Here is a 12531-nt window from a genome sequence, read left to right as displayed (position 1 = left end):
ATTTCCCGACCTCATATCTCGGCCTCATATCCCGACCTCATATCCCATCCCCATATATCATCTTCATATCCAGTCCTCATATCTCATTTCCCCGTCCTCATATCCCGACCTCCTATCCCATCCAGTCCTCATATCCCGTCCTCCTATCCCATCCTCATATCCTGTCCACTATCTCTGATGCTCTTCCTCCTACTCCTGGACCGGCTGCAGACTCATACACATCTATAATAGTAGGATACACAAACCATCTTACTAAACGTTTGCTTTTTCTCCCTAATCCAGTGGTCTCAAACTGTGGCCCTCCAGATGTTGCAAAATTTGAACTCCCAGTAGCCAACGGCTACAACATCTGGAGGGCCACAGTTTGAGACCACTGTATAATCTGTTTGGATTATTGGACTCGTTTTCTGCCCATCTTTATGTTCAGAACGCCAGATGTGCTTGGCTGGCGGCGGCCATGTTAGTCACACCCCCTTCTAGTGATGTCTATGGGAGGGGGTGTGATGGTTGTGGTTCCCTCCTAATTCTGCGTCTTTCAATCCACACATCCAGATTACGGGGTGCCGAGGCAGAGATTGCGGGGGGCTCCCAGCTGCCTTTGGATCGGGGATTAGATAACTAGGTGCGGAGTACTCTTTTACAGTTTATGGGTAAATTCTTTGATATCCTAAGAGGAGTGACTTCACTATTCAAGTTCTACATTTGTCGCGTATTCAACTCATACTCGCACATATTCTGGCTACTTAGGGTTCTCTCTATTAAAGGAGAACTCCGGGATACATTTTTTTTCAAACTTCCCCAGGGACCCGGGATTTAAGAAAACAAACCGTACATACCTGCTGCTGCTCCCCCAATAACCTGCTCCGACCACCGCAGCGATCCTCTTCCTGGTTGCTGGTGGTTACAGTGATGTCCAGCCTCGGCAAGAAACCAGGAAGAGGATGGCTGTGGAGGGCAATACAAACCCTAAATGGCCAAACCAAACCCCCGCTTTATGGAGATGCTGGGGACGTATATCTGGTGGTGCATTCTCTCCATGGAAAATAGACCTATGAGAGGTTCTCTTATATATAACATGATTTATCTATAAAACATTTCCCACATTCTGCACATGAAAACAGCTTCTCTCCTGTGTGACCTCTCACATGTGCATCAAGATGTGATTAATGTGAGAAACATTTCCCACATTCTGAACATGAATAAGACTTCTCTCCTGTAGAACAAGATCAGGATAGTCAGAGAAACCAGGTCGGCAACACGTGGGCAAACGCAGCACAAAATCACAGAACCAGAGTCAGGACAAGCAATGGGTCAAACCTATACAGCAGTGCAGTACAAAATCAACAGGAAAAGGCAAGGTCAGGTGACAGGAGATCAGAAGATTAGTCTAGCGGTGTATTCTCTCCATGGAAACAAGACTCGCCCTATAAGAGGTTAATAGACCTTAAAACATTTCTATGGAAAGAAACATGAGCAGATATGAAATATACGAGCCTTATAACAAGCATCTTTTATTTATTTTTTATTCAGCTTTATCACCTTTATTTTTATATATTGTGTGGAAAAAGATTAAGTTTAAAAAAAAAAACTACATGGGGTGTCCTGATCTTTCCCCTGTGTCACTATGGTTTCTCCTGCAGTGGGGTCAATAATAGGAAGGTTCACGGTGACAATTCAGCTTTATGGCTTTGGAAGTCACCAACGCTCCACTTGACTTCTCTGATGATACGTTAATTTGACTTTAGTAATAAAACATTTCCCACATTCAGAACATAAATAATGCTTCTCTCCTCTGACTTCTCTCACCGATAACAAGATGTGATTTCTGTATAAAACATTTACCACATTGTGAACATAACTATGGTTTTTCCCCTGTGTAAATTTTCCTATGAGTAAAAAGACTTGATTCATCTGTAAAACATTTTCCACATTCTGCACAGGATTATGGCTTCTCTCCTGTGTGACCTCGCACATGTGTATCAAGATATGATTTACGTGAGAAACATTTCCCACATTCTGAACATGAATACGGTTTCTCTCCTGTGTGAAATCTCTCATGTGTAACAAGATTCGATTTATCTTTAAAACATTTCCCACATTCTGCACATGAAAATGGCTTCTCTCCTGTGTGACCTCGCACATGTGTATTAAGATATGATTTTCGTGAGAAACATTTCCCACATTCTGAACATGAATACGGTTTCTCTCCTGTGTGACTTCTCTTATGTGTAACAAGATTAGATTTATCTATAAAACATTTCCCACATTCTGCACATGAAAATGGCTTTTCTCCTGTGTGACCTCGCACATGTATATCAAGATGTGATTTACGTGAGAAACATTTCCCACACTCTGAACATGAATACGGCTTCTCTACTGTGTGAATTCTCGCATGTGTAAAAAGATTCAATTTATCTATAAAACATTTCTCACAGTCTGCACATGAAAATGGCTTCTCTCCTGTGTGACCTCGCACATGTGTATCAAGATATGATTTACGTGAGAAACATTTCCCACATTCTGAACATGAAAATGGTTTCTCTCCTGTGTGATTTCTCATATGTATATCAAGATTTGATTTACGTGAGAAACATTTCAAACATTCTGAACATGAGAATGGTTTCTCTCCTGTGTGATTTCTCATATGTATATCAAGATTTGATTTACGTGAGAAACATTTCCCACATTCTGAACATGAAAATGGCTTCTCTCCTGTGTGACTTCTCATATGTATATCAAGATTTGATTTACGTGAGAAACATTTCCCACATTCGAAACATGAATACGGATTCTCTCCTGTATGTCTTATCTCATGTATGACAAGATCTGATTTACTTGTAAAACACTTTTTACATTCTGAACATGAAAACGGCTTCACTCCCGTGTGACTTCTCTCATGTGTATCGAGCTGTGATTTCCTTGAATAGCACTGACCACATACTGAACACGAATATGGCTTCTCTCCTGTGTGACTTCTCTCATGTAGGACAAGATTTGATTTACATGTAAAACATTTCCCACATTCTGAACACGAATATGGCTTCTCTCCTGTGTGGCTTCTCTGATGTTTAAGAAGCTCAAATTTATATGTAAAGCATTTCCCACATTCTGAACATGAATATGGCTTCTCTCCTGTGTGAATTCTCTCATGTCTAACAAGATGTGATTTACATAAATAGCATTTCCCACATTTTGAACAGGAAAAAGGCTCCTCTCCTGTGTGCCTTCTCTGATGTATAACAAGATATGACTTACTTGAAAAACTATTTCCACATTCTGAACATGAAAATGGCTTATTATTTTCTGTGTGAGTTCTCTCATGTTTATCATAGTTAGACTTGCTTATAAAACATTTCCCACATACTGAACAGGAATATGGCTTCTCTCCTGTGTGAATTCTTTTATGTATAACCAGATTTGATTTATTTTTAAAGCATTTTCCACATTCTGAACACGAATATGGCTTCTCTCCAGTGTGACTTCTTTCATGTGTAATAAGATTTGATTTCTTTTTAAAGCATTTCCCACATTCTGAACATGAATATGACTTTTCTCCTGTGTGACTTCTTCTGTGTGTAATAAGATTTGATCTTTTTGTAAACTCTTTCCCACATTCATCACATTGGATCTTTTTCCCCCCTTTCTTCTCTGTCCTTGTGGTAACAATGTGTGGTTGGTGAGGAGAAGGTTCCCCATGACCAGGGGGATCATTATAGGATAGATCTGGATGGACATTAGGGGTAAGGAGGTCTTCTCCTGAGCAGCGCTCCATGATCTCTCCATCTTCTCCTGAGGAGCGCTCCATGATCTCTCCATCTTCTCCTGAGAAGCGCTCCATGATCTCTCCATCTTCTCCTGAGGAGCGCTCCATGATCTCTCCATCTTCTCCTGAGGGGCGCTCCATGATCTCTCCATCTTCTCCTGAGGAGCGCTCCATGATCTCTCCATCTTCTCCTGAGGGGCGCTCCATGATCTCTCCATCTTGTCCTGAGGAGCGCTCCATGATCTCTCCCTCTTGTCCTGAGGAGCGCTCCATGATCTCTCCATCTTCTCCTGAGGAGCGCTCCATGATCTCTCCATCTTCTCCTGAGGAGCGCTCCATGATCTCTCCATCTTCTCCTGAGGAGCGCTCCATGATCTCTCCATCTTCTCCTGAGGAGCGCTCCATGATCTCTCCATCTTCTCCTGAGGAGCGCTCCATGATCTCTCCATCTTCTCCTGAGGAGCGCTCCATGATCTCTCCCTCTTGTCCTGAGGAGCGCTCCATGATCTCTCCCTCTTGTCCTGAGGAGCGCTCCATGATCTCTCCCTCTTGTCCTGAGGAGCGCTCCATGATCTCTCCATCTTGTCCTGAGGAGCGCTCCATGATCTCTCCATCTTGTCCTGAGGAGCGCTCCATGATCTCTCCATCTTCTCCTGAGGAGCGCTCCATGATCTCTCCATCTTCTCCTGAGGAGCGCTCCATGATCTCTCCATCTTCTCCTGAGGAGCGCTCCATGATCTCTCCATCTTCTCCTGAGGAGCGCTCCATGATCTCTCCCTCTTGTCCTGAGGAGCGCTCCATGATCCCTCCATCTTCTCCTGAGGAGCGCTCCATGATCTCTCCATCTTGTCCTGAGGAGCGCTCCATGATCTCTCCATCTTCTCCAGAGGAGCGCTCCATGATCTCTCCATCTTCTCCTTTATCACTCACAGATAACATGATGTTTCCCTCACAGTTATTATTCGTATTTCCTGTTGGGATAAAACTGATTTTGTTATTTTGTTTTCCAAAGAAATGTATAACATTTTTATTAGGCCAAAAAAGAACACACGCAGTTTTTGATCCACTCTGATGTGCACTTTTTTGGAAGTAGAATTGGTCTGTATATTTTTATTACTTTTCAGTCCACTTTTTTTTTTTTGGCTTTTGGCTAAAGAAAAACTGCAAAAAAATAATCTGCATGCTGGTGATCATGTATAGAAAAAACTGCTTAAATTAAAATTATTCACCACTTCAGAGTAGTCAGGATAGTCAGACAAGCAATGGGTAAAAACCTAGACAGCAGCGCAGTACAAAATCACAGAATCAGACGCAGGACAAGCAATGGATTAAACCTAGACAGCGGCGCAGTACAAAATCACAGAACCAGATGCAGGACAAGCAATGGATTAAACCTAGACAGCGGCGCAGTGCAAAATCAACAGGAAAAGGCATGGTCAGGTGACACGAGGTCAGAAGATTAGTCAGGCAGAGGGGATACAGAAATACTGGTGATGGGAAGAACCTATCAGGGGAACAGGTTTGGAATCAGTAACGTTTGTTACGTGGAATGTAAGAGGCCTAAGTTTTTGTTTTTTTTTATTTCATTTTGACATTACAAAAATAAAAAAAGGAACATATCCTCATGTACAAAAAAGGTAAACTATTTGACCTCCTATCCCGACCCGTAACATGTGACCAAGTATTATGGAAATATCTCCAGCTGTTTGGAAGTTCTGCAGTAACATATATTTCCCATAGACTTGTATGGGACTTTAAACAAAAACAAAAAAATCTTTTCACCCCTTAAGGGTGGAATTTCGAAAAATCCTTTCTTATTCCTTGTCTAGGTCTTAAAAACACCTGTGAAAAAATTCAGGTTTCTAGGTCCAAGGGTTTAGGTTGATTCAGCGAGTCAGGTCTCCCCCCATTTATATATAAGATTATTGATTTGTCACTTATAATATATCATCTATCTCTCTTTCATACGTTCCATTCCAATCTGTCCCTCTAATTCCGCACCCCTTCACATCTCACAAATTTACACTAATGGTACAAAGGAGAGGGGGGGGGGGGGGAAGCCTCTCTACCCCCCCCCCCCCTTACAATATAACCCTTTATCCTCCTCATATTATTATACCAGTCAACACAGATAGGACTCCTAAGGGGAAATCATATTTTTAACAATCATTAAACGGGCATAGAATAACATCTTTAAAGGGGAATTCCAGGAAAAAACTGGCTCCAGAAAGTTAAACAGATTTGTAAATTACTTCTATTACATAAAATCTTAATCCTTTCAGTACTTTTGAGCTTCTGAAGTTAAGGTTGTTCTTTTCTGTCTAAGTCCTCTCTGATGACACGTGTCTCGGGAACCGCCCAGTTTAGAAGCAAATCCCCATAGCAAACCTCTTCTAAACTGGGTGGTTCCCCAGACATGTGTCATCAGAGAGCACTTAGACAGAAAAGAACAACCTTAACTTCAGAAGCTCATAAGTACTGAAAGGATTAAAACATTTTAATAGAAGTAATTTACAAATCTGTTTAACTTTCTGGAGCCAGTTGATATATAAAAAAAAAGTTTTTTCCTGGATAACCCCTTTAAGCATATATTTTTTTACTAACTTTAATACCTGTGTCCTCACCCAGGGGTGCTATCGGGGGGAGAACTCCATACATACACCAGTTATCTCTTTGATTTTGAAATACAGTGGTCCCTCAACATACGATGGTAATCCGCTCCAAATGGACCATCGTTTGTTGAAACCATCGTATGTTGAGGGATCCGTGCAATGTAAAGTATAGGACAGTGGTCTACAATCTGCGGACCTCTCCAGATGTTGCAAAACTACAACACCCAGCATGCCCGGACAGCCAACGGCTGTCCGGGCATGCTGGGAGTTGTAGTTTTGCAACATCTGGAGGTCCGCAGGTTGAAGACCACTGGTATTGGAGGTTATACTAGAGTGTCCCCGCCGCTCCGGACCGTCACCGCTGCCCTGGATGTCGCCTTCCATCGCTGTCACCGCGTCCCTGGGTTGTCCCCGACGCTCTGGTAAGGCCTCTGCTTCCCCGGCATCCTCGCTCTACGTCGCCGCCATCACGTCGCTACGCACGCCGCTCCTATTGGATGACTGGACAGGGACGTGATGACGACGATGGAGAGCACCGACGATACAGGGGATCCCGAAGAGGACGCACCGGAGCCCCGAGGACAGATAAATGATCGTCAGCGGACCACACTGGGCACCGTAAACGGCTATCCGGGGGCAGCTGAAGCAGTCTGATAGCTGTTTATGCGATGGCCCCGACATACAAAAGCATCGTATGTTGAAATGATCGTATGTCGGAGCCATCGTAGGGGGGGGGGGGGGGGGGGGGGGGGGTCACTGTATATTTCTTATCAATAATTAACAATGTCCTTAATGGAACTAATCTCCTCCTCCCATTTCTGAAAGATTCTGAAAACTCTTATGCATTAGTTTATTTTTTTTCTAAATTTGTCAGAGCTGTATACACATACGAAATATATGTTTTTTTTAAATTATTTTACCATCCATAATAATTACAATCTCAGGGTATATTGAATATATACATCCTCCATTACTAAACTCAGTGAAAGCTTTTTTTAAGCCAATATAATCCAACCATCCTCCCTCCTTTAGATTTGTCGAGCTAATTAGGCCCCAAAAATGAATCACTAGGTTTAATGTTTCATAGCATAATAGCATAATCATAGCATAATAGCATAATCATAGCATAATAGCATAATCATAGCATAATAGCATAATCATAGCATAATCATAGCATAATAGCATAATCATAGCATAATAGCATAATCATAGCATAATAGCATAATCATAGCATAATAGCATAATCATAGCATAATAGCATAATCATAGCATAATAGCATGATGTTGGCCATTTTGTGTATAATCTACGTAGGCCACAATTCTAAAGTTCTGTTCTAAAAGTGCCAGTCTGAAGAATACTTAGATGTCTCCTTAGTTATTTATGGCTGTTTAGATAAGACAGACAGATTAGGGGGCTGGTTACACTCGCTAGACGACACTACTACAATTCACCCAATGTAAAGGGGGGTGAATGGAGAGAAAGGGGGTGAGATAAGAATAACTATGTCTCATCCGAATGAACATTAGTTCTTTATATATATGGTAATCAGAAGGACATATGATATTGTCATATACTGTTAGTATTGTAAAGGACATCAGTATATATCTATCTTATATATGACTGCTCAGCATTGCTCAGTGTTTACATTCCTAAGACCTAGTGGAAAGATCTCAAGTATGGAATTTGAGAATGAGTCTTTGTTAAGGGCTAGTTTGCCAGTCTTGTGAATGTTATTGTAACTAACAATCAAATACCAAGATAAGACAGAGATTCACACGTCTGTGTGAAAGAGACCTCCATGGGACTCTTATCTCTCCAATAAATTTGATAGTGTTGAGAACGTCTAGTTGGTGACTCTATGTCTGGAGAAACCATGGTTTGATTACTTATATGTGTCACACCTATTGAATTATGGCTCCATATGTCAAGTGTGGAATGGGGGTTTAAGACCAGTTATTGACAGTTAACCCTTAATGGTAATGATGCTAATTGCTTATGCAATAGCACCCCCTAGCGGATGGGTAGGTGACATTACACCGACAGGAAAGGCATTATGGGTGATATGCTCAATGCATTCTTGGTATTATAGTAATGTCATAGTCATTACCTAAGTACACGCCCAACCAACTTTCATTGGAGAATTCCAATTTAGGAAGGTGTGTCTAACTAATTAAAAAGTCTGGTAAACCAGATGTTAGGCAGACTCTAGACTGTGGGCGTTGACATGGATTCTATCAACGCTCTTGTAACTATCTTACTCCCGGCCAAATCGGTATACAGATTTAATATACCGAAGTATACCAAAGTAAATCAAACTGAGCCATTGTCAGTTTCAAATGCTTCTGTGTTTTTTTAGGCTGTCCACTGGGTTATATAACCTCTGTACTTAGCATAAGTTCCCACCCTCACTAGTGGGATGTTCTAGCATATAGGGAGTGAGCAAATAGCAGAGAGTAGCATTGTCCTCATGGCCAGCAACTTCCTCTACACGATGGTGGGGGCGAGATAGGAGAGAGCAGATGGGGGAGGGGTGAGCAAGTAACAGAGAAGCATGGAGTCCCCATTCCAAATGGGCATTTTAGGTAAATATAAGTATACCAATATACATACATTACAACGGTACTGAACTGTGCTGTAGACTGGAGAGAACACAGACAAAGACAAAGAGGTCTTCCACTGAAAGAGGTCCACAAGATGGAAGCCATGAAAGCCATGTGAGATCCCAGCAGACGGCCTAATCACAAGGTACCGACCCAATGGCTATCCATGACAATGAGATGGACCGTTCAGTGTTCCTAAGAGCCAAAGCGAGGTTCTTACATAGACTTGGTAAGAGACACAAAAATGGTATTCCGTTTCATTAAGACCAATTTGGATAATGTGGATGGAATTATACCATTTAGATTGGCAAATAAATAAATTAAATAATTAATTATCTCCATATTGAGATTATAGTTTTAGGATATTGTGAGGCTTAATTTTACCTGCAGAAGAATCAAGACTCAAATCTATCAAAGCATTAAATCATTGCTTAGACACTGATAGAATTCCTACTCGCCAAACTAAGTGTTATAAATATATTTCCCACACAGGAAACTTGTTTCAAGTTCTGCCTCCTAAAATATAGTCTAACGAGATCATATATCTCTGCTAAATGTCTTAATGTCTTACCAAGATCATGTATAGAAAATAGTCCAGAATGGGGCGGAAATATATCATAGTTCTTCCATGTTTATATCCTTAGATGGATTTCCTCATTCTTGGAGTCATGCCATGAGTAGTTGGATAGAAGGAGGCGGAGTGTATTTAGCATTCCATATTGATGTCTATGATTAGAAGGGGGCGGAGTGTATTTAGCATTCCATATTGATGTCTTTGATTAGAAGGGGGCGGAGTGTATTTAGCATTCCATATTGATGTCTATGATTAGAACGGGGCGGAGTGTATTTAGCATTCCATATTTGTCTATGATTAGAAGGGGGCGGAGTGTATTTAGCATTCCATATTGATGTCTATGATTAGAAGGGGGCGGAGTGTATTTAGCATTCCATATTGATGTCTATGATTAGAAGGGGGCGGAGTGTATTTAGTATTCCATATTGATGTCTACGATTAGAAGGGGGCGGAGTGTATTTAGTATTCCATATTGATGTCTACGATTAGAAGGGGGCGGAGTGTATTTAACATTCCATATTGATGTCTACGATTAGAAGGGGGCGGAGTGTATTTAACATTCCATATTGATGTCTATGATTAGAAGGGGGCGGAGTGTATTTAGCATTCCATATTGATGTCTATGATTAGAAGGGGGTGGAGTGTATTTAGTATTTCATATTGATGTCTATGATTAGAAGGGGGTGGAGTGTATTTAGTATTCCATATTGATGTGTATGATTAGAAGGGGGCGGAGTGTATTTAGCATTCCATATTGATAGGTCTATGATTAGAAGGGGGTGGAGTGTATTTAGCATTCCATATTGATGTCTATGATTAGAAGGGGGTGGAGTGTATTTAGCATTCCATATTGATGTCTATGATTAGAAGGGGGTGGAGTGTATTTAGTATTCCATATTGATGTGTATGATTAGAAGGGGGCGGAGTGTATTTAGCATTCCATATTGATGTCTATGATTAGAAGGGGCGGAGTATATTTAGCATTCCATATTGATGTCTATGATTAGAAGGGGGCGGAGTGTATTTAGGATTCCATATTGATGTCTATGATTAGAAGGGGGTGGAGTGTATTTAGTATTCCATATTGATGTGTATGATTAGAAGGGGGCGGAGTGTATTTAGCATTCCATATTGATGTCTATGATTAGAAGGGGCGGAGTGTATTTAGCATTCCATATTGATGTGTATGATTAGAAGGGGGCGGAGTGTATTTAGCATTCCATATTGATGTCTATGATTAGAAGGGGCGGAGTGTATTTAGTATTCCATATTGATGTCTATGATTAGAAGGGGGCAGAGTGTATTTAGCATTCCATATTGATGTCTATGATTAGAAGGGGGTGGAGTGTATTTAGGATTCCATATTGATGTCTATGATTAGAAGGGGGCGGAGTGTATTTAGTATTCCATATTGATGTCTATGATTAGAAGGGGGCAGAGTGTATTTAGCATTCCATATTGATGTCTATGATTAGAAGGGGGTGGAGTGTATTTAGGATTCCATATTGATGTCTATGATTAGAAGGGGGTGGAGTGTATTTAGTATTCCATATTGATGTGTATGATTAGAAGGGGGCAGAGTGTATTTAGCATTCCATATTGATGTCTATGATTAGAAGGAGGCGGAGTGTATTTAGTATTCCATATTGATGTCTTTGATTAGAAGGGGGCGGAGTGTATTTAGCATTCCATATTGATGTCTATGATTAGAACGGGGCGGAGTGTATTTAGCATTCCATATTGATGTCTATGATTAGAAGGGGCGGAGTGTATTTAGCATTCCATATTGATGTCTATGATTAGAAGGGGGCGGAGTGTATTTAGCATTCCATATTGATGTCTATGATTAGAAGGGGGCGGAGTGTATTTAGCATTCCATATTGATGTCTATGATTAGAAGGGGGCGGAGTGTATTTAGCATTCCATATTGATAGGTCTATGATTAGAAGGGGGCGGAGTGTATTTAGGATTCCATATTGATGTCTATGATTAGAAGGGGCAGAGTGTATCAAAGGCTTTAGCTAATAGAATACAGAGGATAGGGGATAAGATGCCTGATCAAGGGGGTCCCACCACTGGGGACCCCCGTGATCTTGCACACAGCACCCCGTTACAATCAGTCCCCGGAGCATGTTCACTCCGGGGCTGATGACTGCCGCTCTGGGGACTGATTGTAACGGGGTGCTGTGTGCAAGATCACAGGGGTCCCCAGCGGCGAGACCCCCGCGATCAGGAATCTTATCGCCTATCATTTGGATAGGGGATAAGATGTCTTAGCGCCGGAGTACCTCTTTAATATCTGTATTCAACAGTGATATAGGTCTATACGATTCTTTTTCTTCCTTTTATCTGGTTTTAACAATAATATTATATTGGCCTCACTCATTGGGTTTGGCAGTACCCGTTTCCAGAGAATTATTTATAACCCTGACCAAAGCCGGAAATGAGTATCTCCCTATACCGCCGATAGATTTCAAAGGGGAACCCGTCCCCTCCTCGGGACATGTTTCCCTTAACCCCTTGGGGACGCAGGGTTTTTCCGTTTTTGCACTTTCATATTTTCCTCATCACCTTTTAAAAATCATAACCCTTTAAATTTTTCACCTAAAAATCCATATTATGGTTTATTTTTTGCACCACCAATTCTACTTTGCAGTGACATCAGTCATTTTACCCAAAAATCTACAGCGAAACGGGAAAAAAAACATTGCGCGACGAGAAAACGCCATTTTGTAACTTTTGGGGGCCTCCGTTTCTACGCAGTACATATTTCGGTATAAATGACCCCTTCTCTTTATTCTGTAGGTCCATACGGTTATAATGATCCCCGACTTATATAGGTTGGATATTGTCTTCTGGAAAAAATCATAATTACATGAAGGAAAATTAATACATTTAAAATTGTCATCTTCTGACCCCTATAACTTTTATTTTTCCGCGTACAGGGCGGTATGAGGGCTAATTTTTTGCGCCGTGTTCTG

At 41.3% G+C, this 12531-nt stretch overlaps 1 protein-coding gene across 5 annotated transcripts in view; it reads right to left on the bottom strand.

Moving 5' to 3' along the window:
• Nucleotides 1-1146: 1146 nt before the first annotated feature.
• LOC130316661 (oocyte zinc finger protein XlCOF7.1-like) overlaps nt 1147-12531 on the bottom strand; it is a 34361-nt gene continuing 22976 nt past the window's right edge. For 4 of the 5 annotated variants that reach the window (XM_056552803.1, XM_056552804.1, XM_056552802.1 and 1 more), the window contains exon 7: nt 1148-4734. In XM_056552803.1, the coding sequence (XP_056408778.1) occupies nt 1943-4734 (2792 nt within the window). In that variant the 3' untranslated portion in view covers nt 1148-1942. Of the gene's footprint in view, nt 4735-12531 lie in introns of all 5 variants that reach the window. The other variant, XM_056552801.1, reaches the window with a different exon arrangement.

Source organism: Hyla sarda, unplaced genomic scaffold (assembly GCF_029499605.1).
Source record: "Hyla sarda isolate aHylSar1 unplaced genomic scaffold, aHylSar1.hap1 scaffold_1945, whole genome shotgun sequence".
NCBI classification, from domain to species: domain Eukaryota; kingdom Metazoa; phylum Chordata; class Amphibia; order Anura; family Hylidae; genus Hyla; species Hyla sarda.
The sequence above is the reverse complement of the archived record's forward strand: the minus strand, read 5'-3'. Positions and strand labels throughout refer to the sequence as shown.